This window comes from Poeciliopsis prolifica, unplaced genomic scaffold (assembly GCF_027474105.1).
Source record: "Poeciliopsis prolifica strain line A6 unplaced genomic scaffold, Auburn_PproV2 SCAFFOLD020, whole genome shotgun sequence".
In the NCBI taxonomy this organism is placed as follows: Eukaryota; Metazoa; Chordata; class Actinopteri; order Cyprinodontiformes; family Poeciliidae; genus Poeciliopsis; species Poeciliopsis prolifica.
This window is the reverse complement of record NW_026562395.1, coordinates 9,443,139-9,468,579: the sequence shown is the minus strand read 5'-3', so window position 1 is coordinate 9,468,579 and position 25,441 is coordinate 9,443,139. Positions and strand designations below refer to the sequence as shown.

Here is a 25,441-nt window from a genome sequence, read left to right as displayed (position 1 = left end):
CTGAAAGCTACAGGATCCAGCCAATTTTAACCAGCTGGAGAAAGCCCTTCAGTGTCATTATGTGGCACTGTTTACACTGCAACTACACGCAGCTTACGTTGCTGTTTCCTAAATATTATCTCTCGTCAGAACTTTACAAATGGTAAAAAAAAAAGATAAAAAAAAAAGCTAAATATGGTGAGTAAGCACTTGAGAGCTTTGTAAAGAAGTTTTGTGCAGTCAGCATTCAGGCTTTTCAACCTCCTGCTGGATCTGTTTTCAATTACTGGCTCACAAAGGTAAAGAAAGATTAAAGATAATATCCTATCATTACTTCTATTTTTTATTAAAGGACTTGTTTCACAAGGCTGCAGCAGAGCAATAAATAGAGAATGACAGCACTTTCAAGTAGCTAAAGTCAGGATCCCCTCAGCTTCAGTTTTGGCGTCTTTTTCGTCCCTGGAAGTGGTAAAGTGGAAAACTCTGTCCTTATCCTGCCAGAGCTGTCAGGAGGGCTGGTGGCTGAAGGAAAAGAAAATAAGCTGAACAAAAGAGGGGATCTGAAATCGAGGGGGAGTAAGAAGGATAATCATAGCCCTTTTACCTCAGTAGCTCATGAAAAATAGATTTCAGTGTAATTTAATAGTTTGTATGGAGATCTATTCACTGAAGTATAGACTTCTTGAAGATTGTTTTGGAATCAGAATGATTTACTTACCTCTTTTTTCAAAGAACCCTGACTTTTGTTGTCAACTTGAAATCATGTGACCTTGGTTGCAGTTCTTTTTACTATTCCTCACACATAGTTGGCATTGGTTGCTATGAGATTCTCAAGGAACTGTATTGTATTGTCTCATTCTTTACAGAAAAATATTTGATGACAAAAGTCGTAAATATCTATGAAGACTATTTCATGTTCATGACAGGACTTATGTATGTATGACAGTGTCATATCAGTCTTATGCACACCCCTTTAAATCAAGTGTTATTACAGAAACTATTGAAAACACTTTCAACTAAGCCTCAAATCAGAGTGATGGTTGTCATTCCAGGCTCAATCTGTTTCTACTATGTGACAAAAGGTGAGAGACTCTTGCTGTTGCTTCTTCAAAAGCCAAAGGTTGACCATTAATTGTTCTATATGCTAATCTCTGCATGTATAATATCTATTATATCTCATTGATAGCTCCTGTTCAAGTCAAAGCCCTCTACTGACCTGAACATTTAAAAGAACAAAAATCCTCCAGTTTTTTTCCCCTCCCTGCTCCTCTTTATCCCTGGGCTGGTGCATCAGTGTGAGATCTGGGACGACTCACTCTGTCTGCTTTAGAGGACTAACTAGATCATCAACACTTGAAAGTGGAGGTTTGTTCTGTCTTGCCTGCTTCATGGTGGGAACCCTGGAGTATTGCTGGGACTTTGTTTGCACAGGACCAATATCACCTCAAGACATTTAGTGATTTATAAGAACTGCTGAGATCATCATTGAATGAGATCCTTTTTGAAGATGGCTCAGCTGGGTTATTTCAGATAAAAGTGCTGGCAACATGCCAGGCATTTGTTGAATTTTAAATTAGAAATGATTTTTGTTTCAATATTGGTGTTGGTCCTTTGAGTAAGTAGTCTTGACTTCCGTTTTAGAGAAATAACTCTGGTCACAAACCTAAGTGCTGTTGATCTGAACATACAAACTTCTATTGTAACTCTTGGCCCATTATGTTTTATTAAAGAACTGTTAACATGAATTGTTGATTTTTCTATAAAAATGATGAGAACAACATTGGATATAATTATAACTTTTCAGTTGCCAGTGGCCTTTTATATTTGGAGTACAGACAGGTGATGTCACTGTGTGAATGAGAAAGCAGTCACTAACATTTACTAATAATTTATAGAGACAAAATGATTAGAAACATTATTTTACCCCGTGTTAAGCATGTTAAATTAGCAGCTAGCAATTAGTAGATGCTAACCTTAACTCTGAGATCTGAGAAGCTGTAACCATTTTCAAATCTGGCATGATCTATGATAAGAGCAGATTTTCAAACTTTAAAAAGACTAAATAGAACATGTTTGTAGTAAACTTTCTAGCCTTCTTGTTATCTGCTAAAAAACTTGCTCTCTTGCTAAAATGTCATAGAAAACTTATACATACATATTTGTCATATTTGTCCTTTTAACTTAATTCAGAACACCTCCCTGCTGCTGTATATTGATAATTGAGTTTTGAGTCATAGCTGCTAGAGGATAGCTAACCTGTTGCGTTAGGTGACAGGAAAAGCATTGTTAGTAATGCTCGGTAATGAAACTGAAAAAAATGTAAATCTATTAATTTTTTCCAAATGAGCTCAGGTCCCTGGTTAGACTTCATCTAAAATATTTTCAAGGTATGTAAAGTGACAGTTATCTCGATTAGATGTTTCTAAAAGCAGAATCTCATAGCTTCCAGCTTCCTCTGTGTGTGAACTCGAATTTCTTCACCTGTATGATGATTAAACTAAGATTTTGCTACTAATCTACAGATGAAACCAAACAGAAGTTGCTTCAGTCATATTGTTCCTATTGAACAGCAAAGCAGCCTGTGTAATGTCCTGTTCGTTGTCTGTCCTCAGCATGTGGTCGTGGTTTCTACAAGTCTTCCTCTCAGGACCTCCAGTGCTCTCGCTGTCCAGCGCATAGCTTCAATGACCGTGAGGGCTCATGGCGCTGCGATTGTGAAGACGGCTACTACCGAGCGCTCTCTGACCCGCCATCTGTGTCCTGCACAAGTGAGTCTGCCAGGCTGTTGCTAAGGTTAACCTTCCTGTTATGTTCCGGGTCAAATTCACCTGTTTTGAAGTTTACAATTTAAAAAAAATAGTTGGAAGTATTGTTTTTTGCATGAAACTTTTTCTATTTGTCTTAATAAGTGCACACTACATAGAAATAGAAAATGTATTAATTTTATACATTTGCACCACCCCCTGCGTCTACTTTTTACATGAATACTGTTTGGGTCAATTTGACCCAGCAGCCAAGTTTAAGTGCAAAAAAATATAGAAAAATATTCATTTCTATATGTTTCCTTGCAGCTATGAACCATATTTCATCACGCATGCATGCACAACACACCACGCACATCCATGCACACATGTACATGGGCTTGTACACACAAATGGGCTTGTGTGTACAAGCTCATTTCTCACTATTCTCTTTACTTCACTAGGAAAGTGCAAGAAAACAGGTGTTATGTAACTTTTGATGGGAATCTTTTCTGTTCCCGTGGATGAACTCCACCCACACTGAGTGGATACTCAGCAGAAGTGGAACAAAACATAAATACTCTCTGCATGACTCATTTATCTTGATTTTAATCAGCGGGTCAATTTGATTTTGAACTTGAGACACTATATTTGTGTCTCAAGTACAATTATAAAGATCGCCCATTGAAAATAAAATTTAAATTTAATGTTTTGTGTCTAGGTTTTTTCCAGTGGACGTAAACAATTTACATTCCATTTTTTTTATGTCTAAATGAGTAAATGAGTGGGTTGCCGTCATTGTTCCTTAATTTCTGAGAAATAAAAAACATAATTGCACAAATGTACATTGAAATGGTTAGTATTGGAGTTAATAATCAGATACAAAGCTGTTTTGGAGGAATTCTTTTATTTCTGACACTATTGCATGATTAAAAAGTTTCCGGGTCAAATTATTGAACATTATCGCTGTACCTTAGAAACGAACATAACAGGAAGGCTTCTTAAAGAACGCTTTAAGAAGCCACATCTTGGGGTTAGTGGGGGGCTGGGGACCAACATAGCCCAGAGCCTTGATCCAGACCTGTTGAGTCAGAGTGCTGCGGTCTCATGAAAGCTCCAGATGCGTTTTCTAACAGCTCCTCTGCCTCCCAGCATGTCATCATAATTATGTTTGCAGGCTTGGGTGTCTGTTTTCTGTCTTAGCTTGTTGCTAATGATGAGAGAAGCAATTTGCCATTTCCCGTCTGAAAGACTGCAATTACAGTCAGCAGCGACGTCCCACGCAGCAGCCGTCCTTTGTCCTGGCTGGGGGAGCGGGTTTTTGACAGCCAGTGATGGCTTATTTACACTGGATGGGGGATTCAGGTTGAATTGGTGGAGTTCATTTGCTCCCAGCTCAGATTCTCAAACATATTTATGTCAAAGTAATTTTCTTTTTTTCTTTTGCCACTTTGCCGTCAACTACTGTGCACGGGGGAATGGCGCTCACCAGCAGGACCGTGTTAGCACTGTGCTTTATCTCTGTGGGTAAACAGGACCCCTAAATGAAATCTTTGCGCCTTTGTCTGTGTGCCTTCTCTCTGCTGATAAAGTATCACAGGACCCATGGATTGGCCTGCAGGCGCCTTGCGGCTGCACATACTTCTCTGGCATTCATTATGTTTATTTTGCACATGCATCTGTTGATTCCAAACAGCTGAAACAGCTGTGCATGTGCTGCCAGTACACATGCCTGTTCTGCTCTGCTGAGTAGTGCTGCTTTTCCCCAGTTCACACAAACTAGGGCAAGTCAGAATTTTTAATGTGACAGAGAGAGGCTGCTGGAAATATATCTGACGCAAAGTGTTGCAGTGTGGAGCGTTGCACTGGCTTGTCTGTTCAGTGAATCAGAGAATCGGAGGAGAGGATTCAGTGGTGGAGTTTGGGGTTGGTTCTCGATCTTTCTTGCAAAAACTCACTGAGCAACATGTCTGTCTCTGCCTGCCTAACGCCGTGTTTCAGTCAAAGAGTTACACCCAGGTGTGTTTAACTATGGAGGGGCTTCAGCTCTGTTGGATTCTTTAACCCTGCTCACTCGCATCTGTGTTGTGTAAGATAAAATATACCTTTCACAACACATACGATGGTTAAATGCTTACAGATGAAAAAGGATATTTGGAATAGAACAAGGTGATTTTTTTTTTTTTCCTTAGAGCAGGAATGCCGACAAACATTGCCTTTAAAATCTCCAAGGTCTGTCTTAGTGTTTTAGCTCGCTGTTTCTTGCTTAGGAATTTGGACTCAGAATATTTGGGTGTGTCTCAGATGGCTCCCCCAGAGAGGCAAGCATTTCCTTTTTGTCCAAATGTTCAGCAAGGCTAGCACTCAAACTTGAGCTGAATTCCTAACTGACAGAAAGAGAACTGGGAAATGGAATGTTGGAATACACTGTTATTCAGCTCAAAGCAGATCTGATCGTGTGCTGTGGTCAGTTAGGAGTCCTTAAAAAGCACTGACATGCACAATACAACCATGATGTTAATGGCAGGGCTTCATTACACTACAACACTGAAACACAGAAGCAACTTGGGCAATGATGGGTCAAGTTGACCCATAGCATTCCTGCTATGATGTGTCAAAAGCATTCAATTTAGACCAATTTTATTGCATAATTTAGTAGAATGAGAACAAAATTTGAAAGTATTTCAACAATACTGCGACAAACACTGTGACAAACTGGCGATCTGTCCAGGGTGACCCCGTCTCTCACCTGGAACGAAGCTGGAGATAGGCACCTGCAACTCCCGACCCCGAAAGGGACAAGGGTGAACAGATAATGGATGGATGGATGTAGCCTATTACACAAAGAAATCTGAAATTCTGTTTGGAAATTGTATTTGTCATAACTGAAGTAATTCAGAGTCATTAATGCTGATTCTCTGGAGCGATTTCCAGTAGAAGTCAGTCTTACAGAAAATCTGAAGAAGTATGACTGTCATGACATGCAAACAGATCAATATTTAGAGACAGAATTCCACAGTAACATGTCCTGAGTGACACCATGACTTTGAAGGTCTACAGGGAAATTGTCCCAGAATGGGGATGCTGCCACTGAAACGACCCGGTCAAGGCCCGGTCACCTCCAGGCTTTTAGTGAGTGGATAACTTCAGGGATCTTCCATGTGCAGAAAAACTTAAAAGTTCAGATAAATGATGTGGGGTAAGGACGTCATTACGCCACAGCCATTAGGAGATTGAATAGATCTGCCCTTATGAATTGTCATGAGACCCAATCCAAGATTTTTTTTCAATATCGCAGAGGATAAAGATACTGATATCAGATCTGTGGATCTCTAGCATAGATTTTGGTTTGAAACTAAGAACAACATTAGATAAAAATTAGGAATGTGTAAAGTATACAGTAGAAACAATAGTAATTTGACCTACTGTAGATATCTATTGTTTACTGGCTAATTGTGGCAATGCTTCTTGATGATGTAAATCATCAAAACAGAGCAGCGGGAAACAGAGTAGCTGCGAGGGCAAAGGAAGCTCTCGTTAAAAAGTCAGGTGCAAAACGTAAATGATCAGGACCCGGTTCGGGTTTAACCTCCTGCAGGAGGAGCACTGCACATCTCACTGTTGTCTGTGGTGATGGTCCAACGGTTTTTCCAAAACTACAAAAAGAAAACCTCGCTAAAGAGCACATGGGCTCTGTGTGACCCCACCGGGCTGTGCACAGAGTTAAAAACTTGTGGGGTCTAAATCTCCCTGTTTCTTAAGACTATAGGAGGGTTAAACTGTCAGACCAGGTGAAGAAAAATGTAATCTGCAAAGTGCATGGAAGAGAGGAAATACAAGCAATTTTGTTTTACCACCTTGAAACGAAGCACATGCTTAAATACCAGCAATGCAACGGACTACAACTTCCAGTCACAACATTGGGAAGAAAATGTTTATACTAAAGTTGTTGGGTTTCTATATAGAAATATATTTTTCATTTCTTTATTTGAGTTTGATTTAAACAGGTGGCCACCATGGTGCTTAAGCTGCTGTCCATAATTACAATAACATGCAGCAACATATAAAAACAGTTAAAAATTATGCACAAACAACGTGGACAAAAACGAGTGTTAAATGGGTTTTACCAAATACAAATGGATGCATTTCAATATGTATGTGATTTTTTTTCATTTCTATTGTTTTATACAAGTTATGTATATAGTTACAGCCACCCATCACAATAGCTATTGTGATATACATTTTATGCCATATTGCACATCCCCAATATAAATAGTTAAGACTCAAGGCAGAAAGCAAATGTGTTTCTCAGAAGGACATTTCATGAGTAGTGTTTGTTTTATATTTTCAGGTTTATCTTGAGCTCATTGTTATCACCTGAGCTCATTCTCTTCAGTGCAGAAGAATTTCTGAAAAATGTGTGAGTCTATCCAATGGCTAAGACGAGTCTCCAGGAGAGATGTTACCATCCACAACAACCCAGATGGCAAACATTTTGTCACATGAAAGGATGGAATACCGTGACAGTTTTGCTCTGCCACCTTTCATGTCACAGCTGTTCAAACTGTGAAATGTTCATCCAACAACATATTATGTTTGAAACATCTGGTTTATTTATTTAAGGTAAAAGTGCATTGTAAAAAAGTGTTTCAGTCTTGTCCCAAACTGCTATAAACTTTAAGATGTGAGTTGTTATTGCGCTGAGGCTTTGCTAGCTTGGCTTATCCTGTTGAGAAATCCTTGAGGGGAAAACCACACTGACGCACCACAGAGCACTGATTCAACCCTCCCTATGTTCCTTCCAAAACATTTTTTTACAGCACGCAGTTTACAAGATGACACACTTTGAGACTTCCGTATTACGTCAAATATCTAAAATGTATTAACATTATTCATTATGTCTTTAAATCAGTCTGGTCTTGTTCTTCATGCAGAGCACATAGAGCTCCATGCAAAACACAGACTATTCCACGTTCAGGTTCTGCAGAATGAGAGACTTTTCAAGTGCTGTAGAACTGGAGTGATGTTTGAAATGTGTTGCTAATTATCTGGTTGATTGAACGAGTCAGAGAAATGGGCTTTACCCATTTAATAGTGCAGTAATACAAGCGGGACGTTAACTAGTCCCTTATCTGATGGAATTGTTAGATGCATTTTGGTACAGTAGAGAAATTCAGTAACCTCTGTTTCAGCATGTTAAAACTTGGCTTCCTCAGCCCTTTTTATCTATTTTACTCGCTCCCCACCAATATTTGACTGAGACAAGGACATAACTCAAGCTGAGGAAATTTGAAGCTGGCCAGTGACAACAAACCACCAATCTTTTAGAGCTGCGCTGAGGCAACCATGCAGAACTTGCTGAGAGAACAGCTCCATTACTCACCTCTGCAACCACCCTAATTGGATGTTAACGCTTCACTCTTAATATCCCCCGCTGATCAAGGGCGGTCCACACATGCCGTGGTAAGAACAGCAGAAAGTTTCCACTCTCACGGTGTCCTCTAGCTGTTCCCTCCTGGGTAATCACCTTGGCCAAGTAGAGGCATAATTACTGAAGTTGCCTAATGTACGCTTACCATTATTCATTTTCATCAACTTTGGGTCTACACTTTATGACCCCGCACCATTATATGTAAATATGTATTTTTAACTTGCATGGAAAGCGTTGGGGTCCACATCAGTCATCCAACACTATTTTATTTAAGTTCTTTCTCTCATTTCCTTGTTTATATCAGGATTATGTTAGTGTGGCCAAGTCACTCTGATTTCCCTTTATCATGACTTTCTTCAACCAAGGAGTGGATATCACTTGTAAATGAATTTGCATTGGATGAATAAATAGCTTGATTGACAGATTTATTTTCTTTTTATTGACAGATTTATTTTCTTGATTCCTGGCGCTTAGAGATTAAGGTAGTGAACTGAGAAGGGAATGAGATGAAGGTGTGACTGGGGACAAGAAAAGCCAAATTCCAATGTTTAATAAAGATGAGGGGAAACATTCTAAAAATGCAGCTCGAAAGATGTTTCTCATGTGGTATGTGTGAGCCGGAGCTGGCAAATGTAGAACCTTTGCTTTTTTCTTCTGAATACTCATCCCCTTCTCATGCAAAACTGTGTGGAGATCATCTATATGGATGGCTTTTGGGAGTTCTTTTCTTAAGGAGGAAAATAAGCATGAAGAAAAGTCATTGACAGGTTGAGGAGTTGGACATCAACCATGGAACAGCTGTGCTAAGGGAGTTGTGAGCAGTCAACTGCTCCACCCAGCCCTCTGCTGCACCTTTTACAAATGTGCCACCTCAACAAATTGATGCTCATGAGAGTTAGCATCTCACATAGCAGTTGGATATGCTGATCTACTTTAGTTCTATTTATCTGTATTCTGCCAATTTATAATAAAATGTTGCTGAAACTCTATACCTAAAAGCAAGTGCTCACAATTTAAATCCAGGTTGGCTTATATAAGAGAAATGTTATATCAAAAATTAAACATACGGTAATCAATTTTAAGTTCCAAAAACTCAAGTTCACGCTAGGGATGCACCGCTAGATCAGATCTGATTTCCATCATACAGTGTATAGACCAGTTTTAGTACACTTACTCAAAACAGCGAATAATTAATTTGATCATGATAGATTCACTCATAAATTCTTAAACCCTGACTTTGTTTTGTATTTGAAGATAAAGTTGGCTTCTGTTTTCAGCTTCCCATTCAGGAAAGAGCTAAATGGAGTCCACTCATCTTCACACAATCTTGAGTGACTGGAGCTAAAATATCTGCAAATCCAAGATGCTCTAACTAGTTATTCTGACCCTGTATTTTTTAATATATTTTTTTAACTGTACAGCATTAGACTTCCATTATTATTATTATTAATGTGCACTGCTGCACATATTAATGTGCAATGCTGCACATTCACTACAGTAACAACACTATTCAAGTCCATTTTATACACTAGAACTTAGACTTGGTCCTCTCTCAAGCTAAACATGTATTTTACTCACATTGCTTGAGTTGAATCAGCAGTATATTGAAACTTACGTAAAGCACATAAATGCAATGTAAGTACAAACAGGTTTTATCTATTAAAGTGTAGTAGATAGTGTTTGAAATAATGTTTTAACTTTATTATAGATTATAAAAATCTTAACTAAATAAATAATGGTTTTCCAGCTCAAAATGTTTTTTCATATTTCTGTTCTCAGTGAAGCACAACTGTCCACTAAAAATTGAAAAACTTTTCTCCCTTCTTGGGGCTAATTGCTTATAAATTATTGGTCTATTAACTATGCATGATGTACAGCTTTTGAGTTGATTATTTCCATTATTCCTTTACTCTGAATTCATGAGCAAGCAAGAAAAATGAAAATAATTATTTCATATTCAATTTTTAACTACCTGCATCTAACCATCTCACTTTATTTTTTATTTATTTTATTTATGACTAAATTTCTTAATCTGATACCTGATTCTGAATTTTGTACCACAAACAAGTGAAGGTGCTATAAAATACCACCTTTGCTTCAAGGTTAAGGATAATAAATAATCCTTGAATCCTAGATTAAATAGGTCAGCTCTCATAAATTGGACAGATTGTCACTGATATCCAATGCAGAATTTTTTTTTCAATATTGAAATTGACACATATATTAATATCAGACCAGTGTATCTCTACTATGTGTCAGTACTGATGTACTGACACATTTCTGACTAAACAGTTGCGTTTTCTACATACAGTGTTGGAGTTGATTTTGGGTTTTGATAATTTAGGTGTTAATTTTCTTTGATTAGATGTTTCTGTTTTAGTTACTTTAAGTCGGTTCTTTGTGTTTCTAGTTTTGTTCATTTCTTGTCCATAATTATTCCTTGGTACTCTAATTATGTTTTGTAGGTCTAGTTATTCTTTATATTTTTGGTCTGTTTTTCATTAAAACATTTAACATCATCCTTGCTCCCAGCTACAGTCTGCATTTTGGTCCATCCATAAACTCACAATTGATTACACTTCTTGCTTTTGTTTAAGACATATCAGCAAAAGTTACTGCTAATATTTTGAAAATTATAGAATAAACTAATTATTTATGCTGTGATAATATTATTTTGATGATCTGATCTCTGATCTGGCAATTTCTCTGGTTTATCTTTCGACTAACTTTAAACCACAGAGAGAAACAATGGAAGTTATACAAGAAATGTCACATTTTAAAACTGTGGTTTACATTCAAACTAATAACTGGCCTGTGCCTCATTATCAGCTTATGTTTGTGAAGCATATTTATGATCAGTAGGTAAGAAAAGATGGGGCAAATTTAACCAGCTTTGTTTGCTTGTGTACAGAATAATTTCCCGTCCTTAGTTCTGAGAAATAAATCAGACATAGGTTTGTAAAGGTAACAATAAATACATTACATAAACATAAATACCTACCTAAGATAGCAATCAAAGATTATATTTTATTTTCCCATCTATCTGATGAGAATCGAGCCGTACCAAATTAGGGAATTACAGAAATATCTGAATTTGAGTTTTATGAAAGTAATCTATAGTTCTGCAGAGCTGAAGAATCTTCTTGTCTTTGTGTTGCTGTTTATTTTGGAAATCCTGCAGTATGTATTTACAGACACTAGAATGTGGATATAATATCCCAGTATATTTGAAATTGACTTTACATGTCTAATGCTTATGTAAAGTCAATGTAAATCATTGCATGGTTTTGAATCCAGCATGTAATCAGATGAGGCCATGCAAAACTGTTCCCTTCACTCAAACAAGATTTACAAACATCACCACCCGGAGAAACATCTTCACTTTTAGAGGGAGGGGGTCATCATGTAGTTGCACAAAGCTTCCACCAACTGTCTCCTGGCATCAATGTTTAATCTCTGCTTATTTTTTACTGATACATGTCCACACTTTAGTGGGGGTGAAGTCTTCCAGCCTGTCCCGGAGCTGAGAAATCCAAAAATGCATCCATTGTTTGTGGTTACATGCTCTCAGAAGGGCTTTGCATTTTTTAATACCCCCTCATGCCACACACATCCTAAAGTAGAGGCTAAAATAGATTTCAACCCACAGCCCACAATGTGAAAGACTAGTAAATCCAACACTGAATTCAATAAGCAGCATTGAGAGTTTGGTATTATGGTGAGAGCAGTCTGAAGCACCTTGAAGCTCTTTAATTCTTATTGCATGTCTTCCTTTTTTGGTTCTGCAGCCACATCATTAGAGGCGAGGTCATGGGGTCACAGCACACATTTGTAGAGTGAGGATTATCTCATGAACGATTTGAATACCACTCACCCCTGCTGCCCCTCTCCCCACCGCTTCCCAATTAGAGACGCAGCCGGCTAACAGGCTGTGGAGGGTTAAGTTAGCCACAAGCACCTCTCAAGACTGATAAGCAGCAGATTCCTCCCTCCTAAGCCTGGATTTATCCAGGTCTTATAACTCGACAAAGAGCAGAGATGAGCTTCGAAACATGACCTAAAAACGATCTGCTGCTACACTCGCTCTGCTATAGGTTATTAGTTGCACTTCATAGATTAGCTTAACCTTGCTACTCATACCTGCTTTTTTTTCTACAAAAATATTTGAACTCAGTCAAAAATATGGGCAATGCCAGGATGAAACTCTGAATTCATAAAATCTATATGTATGTAGAGCACAGCACACATGTGGATACCAGTGCTTTGTCACACTGGCAGAGTTGGAGGGAAGCAAGCAAGTGATTGAGACATTTCAGGCTGTGGGGTCTCTGGCAGGCTAATCCGTGAAATGAAACTCAAATGGGAGAACGGGTGAGAGGCGAGAACATGGAAAGATAAGACAGTGCGGGGGAGTGAGAGACAGAAGAAAAAGTAAAGAGAAGCGGGAAAGAGACAAGCCCTTGAGCTAGAAGGATGAGCAGACAGACAGACAGTGGGGTACAGGTGCAAATCTGGGCTGCAGGTGAAGTCAGAGCACAAATGTTGTATTCCAAAGGCCAGACACAGCCTATTCAGAGGAACAAAGACGCTGAGGTGCAGGAAGAAGAAAATGCGCTTCAGTATGCTTCAAACAAACTGGGTCACGTCATGTGTCATTTAACCACGTCAAAAGAAGAATATCTACCTTGAGTGGGCACCATCAATGGTACAATACACCAGCTTCCAAAGGCTTTCTCCCACTGTCCTAGAATATAATAGGACAATGGGAGAAATAAAAATCCACAAGGGCAAATCGCTTATTAGTTGAAAAGCTACTCCATCCAATGTGTTAAATATTAATTATACATATAGAACCATTAGCAATAAACATATATATAAATTACTTATCACACATGGATGTGTTTGTGTGATGTATCTGTATACATCACACACACGCACATGCGCCCACATACGCACACGGACACACATATATATTTAGTCTGATCCTTTATGTATATATAGGATCAGACTCTTAACTGTTTCCAAGGTCTTCACATAATAATTTATACAATTCATGTTTGAAACCGTTAAAGATGAATCAAGATAAATCAAGATAAATTATGGTGACCGATTCTGAGTCCTGGTACTCTCATTTTGAGACTAATTAAAAACATCAACTGAACCTGGGCTGTACGTTAGAGAATTGTGGCTTGAAAAGTGGAACAATCTACACTGGCCATTTCTGATGAATTCTCATCTCTTATCATTGTTCTGTCTGGGATTTTATTGAGCTCAATTTCTCAGGACAAATTGTATCTAGTCCAAGCCGATAATTTAAATTATCATAATATAGTAGCTAAGTAATATAGTGCAATGAAGTAATTTATTGTAAAGGTGACCGACTGTCAGTGTTTTAGGTCTAGTTTAATTCCTTATGCTGAAATAAGAAATTACTTTAGACTTGAAAAGTCGAAATATGTATCGTCATTCATTAATGTGTTTCCAGTAATGGCAGACTTATTGATGTTCCCAGCTGTTTATGTTGCGGCATATTGGAAAGTGTGTGTGTGAGCATGTGCAAGTGTTTTTAAATGTATATATGTTGAGTCATACTGCCACATTGGACAGTAGGAGAGCTGAGAGTGCATGCTGAGTGTTGGAGTCGAGTGGTCCTATTGGCAGCTGCTCCACTTCACCTGCCACAGGTGGTTCTTTCATCTTCAGCCTGCGTCTTCTGCCTCTTCTTTTCCCCAATGACCATGAATATGGATGCTTCTGTGTTCCCCTTAGTTTTAAAGAAGGAAATCAATTCAGGGCTGCCATAATAAGTCAAACGTATTGTTATTACAGTTTGTTTTGGTAATGTGACAAATCTAATGAGCTGCAGGCCCCCTCCATTTTAATTTTCTTTAGAGATCATTCAAGCTCCCAGAGAGAAAAATGAAAATATTCTTAAAATATTCATAAACAAATAGCACTAGTTATGTCATATAACATTGACTATATTTGGGAGAGTTTATTTTTATGAACATCTGGGTTGTAAAATCTTACAGCAGGGAACATGAAAGATAAAAGGAGTAATTTGTTATTTGCTCATCTCATAGTTTTATGAGATGAGCTTATCTCTGTGATTATGAGAACATTTATGAGCAAATGGTGTTTGGGTCTTTTGCATTTTTCATGTGGCATACTTCTTATGTTATTAACTCTAACATTCTACCAACTTTAACAATAACCTATTGGAGTTGCAGGTAAGAATAACAAATTTGATGCGAAAAATGAAAAGAAAGGAGGAACTGACAAAAATCAATAAGGTACCAAGCTTGCAACGAAAGGCTCCAACTAGATACATTACATGTAGAAAGATTCCCTTTGTAGAAACTGGACCATAGTGCATCGGTTCTAGGAACATGAAATAAGGCAAATTCTATAGGCAGTTCTGAGTGTCTGACGGTCAGTCTGAAAGGTGAGGGGAAATAAACATGCAGACTTGAACATTAATGAAGTGGTACAATACGGACTAGATCGTTGTAACATAAATTATTACACATGAGAGATGCAGCAGGATGACCGCATCTGTGTGGATTCCCTCCACTACCCACTGATTCCATCATCAGGCCACAGCTGCATATGCCAGGCCCCAGCGTGGTAGGACAATCCACAACAATATGTCAGATTAAGCTTATGGTTATATTGACAAATTAACAGCATTACAAAAAAAGAAAGCAAAACTAAAATACTACTTTATGAACCCAGAATTTCTCAAAAAATGAATAGACTAAAGGCAAGGCTTATGCATATTTACCCTATTCAGAGACTCAGCAGCTTACATTAATGAGAGATGTCTTCTGTCCATAAGTACACATGCAGACATTTACATATAAGCAACCCTAACACGCATGGATATTCATTCATACATACTCATACATTACATACATACACGATTACACAATTCACAAGTTTTCATAATTCCACATGTTAAGGCTCTCACAAATCAAGCATGTAATCTGAGGCCATCATTTGTTTCATTTCGCAGTTTCACGACAATAACTGAAACACATTGAGATTTTACTTGACTTTTTTTTGCGTGGATACAATTTAAAGGGAAACATAAGTAGGTCATTTTCACAAGATATAGAAATATGGGTGAGAGTAGGCACAAATGTGTATATATATGTAAATTGAGGCTAAAACATTGTGTGGGTATGGATGTATGGATGCATATATTTAAAGATATGTGAACCCAGATAAAAGAGAAAATTAGTTAACCTATGTTTATTCCTATTTGATTTAATAATGAATGTTCATCTGAAAACATGACATGAGTTTATGGGGTATGAGTTCATAAGTTTCTTACTTCTTACTCCTTTTTGAGCATTTTAGATTATTTAGCATTTCTTGTTCATGTATGTGATTTTATTCTTCTATCATGTTCAAAACGGATAAATATGTTAAAATATTAACAAATCTTGTGAATTATACTTTGCCTTAACTTAAGTAAATAAATGGATAAATAGTTTATTTCCGTATTTTGCGGACTATAAGTCACAAAATACGACTTATGGTATTTAACACTTATATGTTAAGTATATAAGTCGCAGCAGCCATAAAATGCATCATAAAGCAGAAAAAGACATATATAAGTTGCATTTTTTGGGGGAAATGTATTTGATAAAATCCAACATGTCAGACATGTCATCTTGAAAGGCAATAAAAATAGAATAGAGGCAACAACAGGCTGAACAAGTGTTCGGTATGCTAATGTTACCTGACAAACAACAAACTGAGAACATGCTTGGTATGTTAACATGACATATTAAGAGTTATGCAGGTAACTATAGCATAAATAACATGCTAACAAGTTTACCATCTTTGGTATTATCTTTTCGCTTATTATCAGCTACGCTAACTCCGGAGGTAGCTTCTACCACACACATTATCAACACAAGCCCAGAGCGCCCTCTTGCAGTTTAGTGTGAAAATAACATGTGATGTAATAATGTGTTAATTTCCACACATAAGTCGCTCCGGAATATAAGTCGCACCCCCAGCCAAACTCTGGAAAGAAACTGACTTATGGCCCGGAAAATACGGTAGTTGGTTCACAATTTCCCACTGACATGTAAATTTTGAAGTGGTAGCAGAGGAGGTGGGCCCTTCTAGCAGCCATTACATCATCTGGTTACCATTAACTTATTATCCATCCACCTGTTTCACTCTGTGTTTGAAAGAGGTTGCTGAGCAAAATGTCCACTAATTTCTAAAGCAGTTACCCTGGTTTTACAGAGCCCCCACAAACTTGGACATAGTTAATTGCACAGAGGATACTTACTTGAGGAATAATAGTGTATACTAGTGAGTTGAGTTTGAACTTAAAAGAATTTTTTTCCAAGTCTCAACTCAGATAGATCAACTGGACAGGGCAACCTGTGAAGCTGGGATTCTGATGTGGAAAACAGTAGTTTCTCAGCAATGAAAGCCTGTTCATCTACATGTCTGTTGTGAGGTAGAAACAGTGAAAGCTGCACTGTTAAACTGTTAAGCTGCTTTGTTTTAGAGATGAATCAGTCACATTAACTTTACTCCTAAAGCATTTTGATGTGGTGATGTGTTCTTGGTGTTGATGTGCTGAGAAATCAGCCAGCTCACAGAACAGCAGTTCTGTGTTGCTACAGGACTGGTGTTATTGCATTCTCACATCACACCTTTAAAGATATGGTTGAATGTTTTAATCAGCATGTTTGCAGACCTTGGTGGCTGATTAATTCTCATTCAGGTTTTGTTCAAGGTAATGTGTTGTCAAAGATCAACACAAAAGTGTATTTGTAAAACTTAACTTCTGAGCATAAAGTTGTAGAATGTTTTGTATGTACAGATTTTCTGTTATTTGTATAAAACCTGGAATAGATTCAAACATTTGGACATGAAACACAAGTATATTTAAAACACATTTCTGTATATTTTCTGTAATGTGAAATAATGGACCAACACATCTTCACAAAACGTCTCCCAGTGTGTACTTTAATAACTGATTTAACTTTGAGACTTTCCATTATAGGAATAAATAGAAAGGGACCCTTTAGTTTCACTTTCTCTGAATTAATAATAAGCGATATAAACAATGTTGCCTGAACTCTGACTATAAAATTTATTCAGTCTACACTGCTTGATTTCTCTGCGTTCTACCACTGACCTTGGTACCTGCCTCGACTCCCTTTCTGTCAGCGTACCTGCAGAGCCTTTTTTCTGGCTCTGACTCTTATTATAATTGAGAGTCAGTGTTTGGCTCTGGGTCTGGAGCTGGCATGTCCTACAGCTTTTTTCTGGTTCTAAGAGAACCAGAAAAACATCCAGTTCATGCACACATTTGGCTGTCACTTCTCTTGGCACTCATTTATCTAAATCTGCCTTCCTCTGTGTGTCCACCTTTGACAGGACCTCCCTCTGCACCACAGAACCTGGTCTACAACATCAACCAGACCACCGTTAATCTGGAGTGGAGCCCGCCAGCTGACACAGGCGGGCGGAACGATGTCACCTACAGGGTGATCTGCCGGCGCTGCAGCTGGGAGCCCGAGGAATGTGTACCATGTGGTCCAAATGTGGGATACTCTCCCGCACAGTCCGGATTAGTGGATACTTGCGTTAGCATCACAGACCTGCTCGCTCATGCCAACTACACCTTAGAGGTGGAAGCTGTCAATGGTGTGTCGGATCTGAGCAGGACTCAGAGGCTGTTTGCAGCGGTCAGCATTGCTACAGGTCAAGCAGGTAAGGCAGTTTGTTGATGTTGTTACTTCATCTTGAAAGTTTATTTATTTATTTATTTATTCTTTTTGGTTGTGTTTCTGTATGAAAACCCAGAAGTTTAGAAATGCTTCCCGTGAGCCTTTGCACAGTTTGTTGTGTGCCAGTGAGAAGCCTGCACTTTGCTCCAGCAGAGAGAACATCAGACATTTGAATCCTGACGATTGACAGTTTAATTTTGAAACCCTCTCATACATAAGTCCCGGTAATGATTTCCAACATTAATGGGTATAGACTGACATGATCCATAATATTTCCGTCATGAGTATTACCCAGATTAATTTAATGTGTGTGTCAGCACTGCAGCGGCAAACATTATTAGCTTAGCAATGATGCAAGCTCAGAGTGGTACCGAAAGAACTGAGAGTGTATGTGCAGCTCAGTCCCTTTGGAATTCGCTGTAATTAAAATGGTGTGTTTTGTGGTGAAAGACTCTAAAGCTTTTTTTATTCATTATTTCTATAGATCCACTCAACAAGATTCCTCTTTCATGCTCAAGCGTCCATGAAACACAGTTGGCCCAAAAGGCCACACTCAGACCCAAGTGATTGAAAGGTAGCTGCAAATAGAATATTGGGGCTCCCGCTGATGATGCAATTTCTATACCGAGATGTTCCTGTTAAGAACAAACTAAAGCTCATCATAAGTCTGCATTGTTTATCATTTACAGTTTTATGTTTTAAACCAGAAAGAAGGATATTTCTGTATTCTGGATCCTTCATTATACAATGAAGGTATTAGAGACCAATACAGCTCAGCAAAAGCTCGAGCTTTGATGGTGGAGATGATGTATTTGCAGAGGTTTACGTCATGACAACAACAAACATGCTGACATGTGGAGCTGGGACCGTGGGGCAAAGGGCAGAACAATGTAGACTGGAGGATAAACTGATGATTAAACGGTGGTCTCTCAGGGTCCACCATCATTACAACTGGCATAGAGACAGCACACAGTAGGGCTGGGAATCATTTACTATGCCACACTTATATTTGATTCAGATTTTTTTTTGGCAATTCCTAATTGATTCGAAACAGAAATCACTAGTTATAATAATTTCTGTATCAATTTTCAGGTGTGCAGAGTGGGTCCTCATGGTCCACTGTGCTTGCCAAGGCAGAGTGACAAATGCAGATGTTTAAAATGTTGTTGTAACTCTTTAATTCAGATTCTTTAGAGTCATTGTAGATCAGGGGTCTCAAACTCAATTTACCTGGGGGCCGCTGGAGGCAGAGTCTGGGTGAGGGTGGGCCACATAAGGGATTCCACAAAAAACAAGTTAAAAAAGTCCTCAAATGTCATTAACAGTTTTAATGATTTCTTCTGAACATGAAGTGTCCTGAACGTGAATGGAACATTGAGTGAAAATCATGAACGGTTCTTCTGAACATGGCTTCTGTTGCCTACTCCTTGCTGCCAGAGACTTGACAGCGCTTCTTCTCACAAATCTGAACCACATTTGGCTTGAGAGAGGAAGCAGTTGAGACCCTCAGTATGGCTTGAAGATGATCATCACTAAGTCTGGACCTGTACTTGGACTTATTGAAGTTCAAGGTGGAGAAGAACTTTTCACACAAATATGTGCTGCCAAAAAGGCACATGGTCCGCTTGAACATTTGGGAAAGCTCAGGGAAGTTGGGGGGCAATTCCCTCAAAAATTGCCCATGCTTGTCTGCTTTTCCACTCATCTCCCTGAACTTGGTATTGAGGTCAGAGTTGCATTGCAGGTCAATGAGCTCCATTTGAAGCATAGGTGGGGCATCTTGCACATCAAAGGTAAAGGGGTCCGCAAAAATTTGAAAAGTGGCTCTGTGCGTCTTGAAGTCTGCAAATCTGTGATCAAATTCCTTCTGTAGCTTGAAATTAGCATCAACATATTTCTCACCACTTAATGGTGTGCCTGCATCCACAAGTGCCTTGCATGCTGGGAAATGGCAAAGGTTTGTATGAGAGAGCTGGGCTTTCCATAACACAAGTTTTGTGGAGAATGCTCTCACGTTGTCATAGGCAGTGATGACAAAATCTAATTGATTCCGCTCAGTGGCGCTCTTGTTTCACGTTTCAAACAAGTATTTAGCTAGCTAATTGCGCACAGAGAACGTCTTAACGCAAAAACGTAATTTCCGCTTTGTGACGGAGCGCGCCTTCACTGGGAAGCGCGCTCTGCCGCGCTCTCGAGCCAGAGCGAGAGGCGCCGGTCGGGAGCTCACTGAGCTCCGGTAGCTGAATGTCATGGCAGCTACAGGTGCTCTGTCACACGCTTCTATCTGTAACAGCAGCATAGACGATAAACAGCCCGCTAACAGTCGCCGTTCTTTTTGCGCTCGATCATGACATTTGTGGTAGAAAGTACGATAGATGGCAAGCACAAAGGCGACTGCTGTCTGGCTGTTCATCACACGCCGTGCTGTTGTTGCAAGCGTGAAGTGCACGAAGCTGGTGTAGCTTAGCCTAGCCCCGACAAGGTACGGCGCGCGGGAGCTGGCTGATTGGCCCCTCGGAGGTCCACTTTCTCCGCGGGCCACACTAATATTATACTTTCATATTAAGGTGCGGGCCACAAAATATTGTACTGCGGGCCGCACTTGGCCCCCGGGCTGCGAGTCTGAGACCCCTGTTGATTCTATCTACAATGCATTTCCTATTGACAGGAAAGATCTCCTGTACCAGTCTGCACTACAGTGAATCTGAAGAAGCCTTCGACTTATAACACTCTGTTTTTCCTCTTTTCATGAAAAGAAAAGAATTTCCATAATTTTCTTGATTTTAGTCAGAATCCTTCCTTCAGTATTATTGAGTCTTCTGGGTATTTCTGTCCATGACAGAAATAAGACGCACTGGAAGTTTGAAGTGTACAGAGAGAAAAGGAATTATGAGAGTACAGTCCTTTTATTATTACTTTATTAGGGTTTAAAACATTAACCCATGCTTAAATGGGTTCATGTTGAATCTTCTATTTTTCTTTAACAGTCACAGAGAGAGGACCACCTTTCTGCAGACAATTTCCTCCATTAACAACATAGTTGAAGTTTCCATCCACACTTTTGTTGTTATTTAGTACGTATGTATTTAATCCCTCACTGCATTGAATAAATACTACTTTAAAGTATTCATATTGCCTGAGGGTACAAAAACTGGATAGTTGAAGTGAAATATCAATATTTAACCCCATGTTTGACTTCAACAAAGACGGGCCGGTTGAATCTTGTTTTCAGTTTTGTAGTTTCTTTTGTTTTGGTGCTTCCTGCACAGAACAGATCGATTCAAAACAGATTTGATTCAACGCTGCTGGCATTTCAGTGTGGTGATGTCAGGACGTCCCGTGTCATTACAAAGTGGAGCCCGACAGCAAGTGGATTTGTCTTATTGTTTTATTTCTTGAAATCAATTTTGGGACATTTTGAATTGATTTGGAATCATATTAAAAAAGAATTGTGATTCTTATGTGAATCCACTTCTTGGCACATTCGTAGCACATCTTTTCCCAAATTACATGTTGGAATATTGAGCAGTAGAGTTTAAGGGTATTTGATGCAATAATTAAGACTTTATTTGGCATACAAAGAAGTCCAAGCTAGGCAATGACTCCAACTGTTCAATGAAAAGGCTAAAGAAATGAATGCTGGCTTTATAACAAAAGTTGGAATAACAGAAGACTTAACTGAAAATAATATATTAAGATTGAAAATAGCCATATTCTTTCATGTGCTTTTCTGGAATCTAAGTAGTTAAATATCTTAAAAATAGTGATGAGTTGTGATAGTAGACTGGATGAACATATGAAATTTTGAATAAGTAGTCTTTGGTTTAGTCTGTTTTTATACATACATTCGGAAGAAATCCATTTTTATGGTCTTTAGTTGAGCTTCTGTTAGTTGACTGGCGAGTTGGTGATTATCAGTCTTTTTAAATTCTAGCTGAATTACACAACTGCAGCCTCTGGATGATGATTCTCTGGATCAGGGATGTCTCATTTTGTTAGTTTCTTGGTTATGGTGAGTATGATGAACTGACCTTTTATTGAAATTTATAAACTATTAACTTCGTGTTAAACTTTTAATATATTTGTTCATCCTACCTATGGCATTCAGTCAACCAGCTATTACTCGTGATGATAAGTTCTGCTTTAATCTTATAGTTAACAAAAGGAAAGTCCTATGTGATATGAGACTTCTGTCACTGATGATACCCTTAAAGATCTGTCTTGGATCATTGGAAATTATTTGTTGCTTATAATCAGAACATTGGATCTTCTCACAAAGATTGCCCTTTTATGGCAAGTATTCTGGACCATTCACTACAGAAAGACTGAATTATTAAAACTTTTTATGCCTCATCATTCAGAATTGATTAACCTTTGAGAAGCTTGGGGCCCTTAATGCTGAAAGAATTTGACAAGGTAAGAAGACTGTCTTTTGTCCCTTCTGTCCCTACCTGCTGAATGATAATCAGCGTAAACAAAGCAGAGTGTCAAAAGGCAATGAATGAATAAAGATGTTAATGCATCTGATGAGAAAGTCACACCTCTGTAAAATTTAGCCAGGGAAATGTGTGGAGTGAGGCGAGAGTTATATAAGCTGCTGGGTGCTTATTGTCCCCAGAAACCTGATTACCTCTCTCTGCTGTTTTAAATGGCTTTAAGTATTTGTGAGCTTGATTTTTCCAGCTCTGACTTTTCAGCGGTTGAATGGTAATTCCCAGTGTTGAGTAGATGTTGCCATCTCTGCCATTGCTCCGTGCTGGAAGTTAAGTGCATGTTTCAATCAGTGCTCCATTGTGAGTCCGCAGAGCTGCAGAGCAAACCTCAAAGACCCTCGTTGTTCCTTGCTGCCTCAGCTCTCCAGAAGCACACTTGTAAACAAGTTCTTTTGTTCTTCCTGCAGAGTCATGAGTGGGCATTGCTCTCCATTAATATTTATTCAAGGAAAGATTGAGGTCTGATACCAAAACATCACAATGCAAAAATAGGAGAGAAAATGTTTTATGGGAAGAACTCCCGGACCTGTATTTGTTTGCAAGTTCCAAGTGCACACATATGTTTATGTTTAGCACAGATTGGTTATACTGATTGAGTTTAAGTATCTCATCTTACGTCAGATATATTAAAACTGTCCATAAGAACATTTTGATGCTGAAATACCACAACCACTGCCTTAAGGTAAGATGGCCCTAAGTTTGAATCATGGTCAGTGCCTTTCTGTTTGCAGCAATCACACTCTAAACATGCATGGTCTTCTCCAGCAGTACAGATAAAAGCATGTTAGATTAATTGTTTGCTGTAAATCACTCATTAGATGTTATGTAGGCCTGCTGTAAACAATTATGTTAGCCTTCGAATAATATATTGATTATTCTCATGATTAATCAAATAACTGAAAAAAACATTGATAAAGAAAAATATTGGTGAATACTACATAACAGTATTGATATTGCAGAGCAATATCAATTCATATGTTTGTGCACAGCTAACAATTACATTTTTATGCTTTAGAAAATTATCCTAGTAATAATAATGCTCACTTATTAAGTTAACGTGAACAAAATTTATACAAAAATCTGAAATTATATTCAATCTAATAATAAAGCAGCAGGCTCACAAATAGACAATATATGTTTAATGTCCATATTCCAATTTTTAGTTTATGTATTCATATTTAGTCAATTGAATTCATAACTCTCCCTTTTCCCAGTCATTAATAGCTTTTGTGTCTGAATTCGGCACCTCAGTCATACACAGAACACAGCAGCCCGCTGTGTTCTCTCTGTCTGCACGAGTCTGCACTCCACCTGTCTAGGAGGAGGACAGAGTTGATTTGGAGGTTAGTTTCACTTTAAAGATTATCTTGTATTCTGTTTTTTCCAACATTTTAATTATTTCTATTGATGGAGAAAATGCATTTCTCTATCAATAGAACTGAAAAAGAAATTCTATTGATAAAGAAATAAATTCTTGTTTTTTGGAATGTTTTGATTCCAGTAAACATTGAAAAAACCACAACTTGTGTCTTTACTTAATTTATATGAATTAATTTATTTTATATACATCATTTAATAGATATTGTTCCACTCATTTGTGAAAGTAACACCTGGGGAACACTGAGTTTTCTGGACTCTGTACATCTCAATCCCCCATTAACTAATTCTATCAATAACACCACTTAGAATGAGACAAAGTAATGTCCCATCGCTTATTAATCCTGTCCAAATAATTAATGCACATTATTTTGGTTGAGTGAATATGAAGTATGCTAATATCAGCAGATTGTTACTTCAACAGTTAAGCAAAATTATAAAATTCTGCATGTACAGGTGTTTGCCTGGAACACTGTTTGACAATCTGTCATATCAAATGTATAAACCAGTGTAGTCCTATTTTTTAATCTACATTTCTAAAGATAAAACTTCCAATTTTTGCTTTTCATCCAGACAACTTCATTTAGTTTAGATGTGTTGCCATTTTTTGGTTTCATTTGCTTGTGTATTATTATGAGTGTTGAATGATGTCCCTCTCAAGTAAAAACCTCCTCTAACATTCAAAGAGAACAACAGGCTTATTCCCTTTGGTGCAATCTCTGTGCAGAATGAGAAAAGGGAAAAGAAGCACAACGGAGCAGCAGAATGTAAGCTAAGCATTCGTCTTTGATCTGAAGAGCTTCTGTGCCTGTGCATTCCATGAGAAGCAAATATTCCCATTTAGCTTGGCTGTCTCTGCCTGTCTCATTTTCAGCATCTGGTCTTCAGAGAGAAAACCAGCCAAGTTTTCTGCATAGTTTGATAGTTAAGAGCAATGATCTTTAAGAAGAACATAAGTGATAATTGATACTAGGCTCTTCGCTGGTAATCTATATGTCCACTTTATTGACACTTAATCATCACTTAATGGACATTGTTGTGTGCATTTGTGAAAGTAACACTTGGGGAACAATAACAGCATTGATTTATTCCTGTTTGTGTTCTAATCTTCCATGGTGGCCCTAAACAGGAGGACTGATTGATTCTGAGGAGTCCCCACTGACCTGTGCCAGCCAGTGTAATTTTCTAGTTAAGCGGATCCTTCTTTGTATCATTTGTCCCCGGTTTTACGTTACTTGGGAGTCCATTCTCTACACCCCACGCCTCCCACTCCCTCTACCCCCCACCCTGCTCGGCCCCGCACACTCATGGTAATTTGATGAGAGCTGGGCAAAGCAGTAAGAACCAACAGCTGCAATAAAACTGTGGTGGTCTCAGAGCAGCAGCTCAGAGCACTTAACCTGTAGCTTTTCTGTAAATGGCTCCTGATTTGTCTGTCACCCAATCCGTCAGCAATGAATAATTTTCATGGAAGGTGCACTTTAATTACTTTCCCATTTAAATGGCATTATCGTGGCCTATCTAGGTAATTAATCTCACCAAGTATCCTGTTTCAACCTTTTATTGCTGGCAGACGAGCTCGCTAAATCCCCCGAATCTGCTGTGCTTGAATGAGTCCTCCCTCACAGAAGCTGGCATTGCGTCGTTCCTTTT

General features: G+C 38.4%; 1 protein-coding gene across 2 annotated transcripts in view; it reads left to right on the top strand.

The window, feature by feature from the left end:
* Positions 1–25,441, top strand: part of epha7 (eph receptor A7) — a 121,502-nt gene that overhangs the window by 25,493 nt on the left and 70,568 nt on the right. For both annotated transcript variants that reach the window (XM_055044114.1, XM_055044113.1), the window contains exons 4-5: positions 2,592–2,747; positions 17,566–17,901. In XM_055044114.1, the coding sequence (XP_054900089.1) occupies positions 2,592–2,747; positions 17,566–17,901 (492 nt within the window). The remainder of the gene's footprint in view (positions 1–2,591; positions 2,748–17,565; positions 17,902–25,441) is intronic.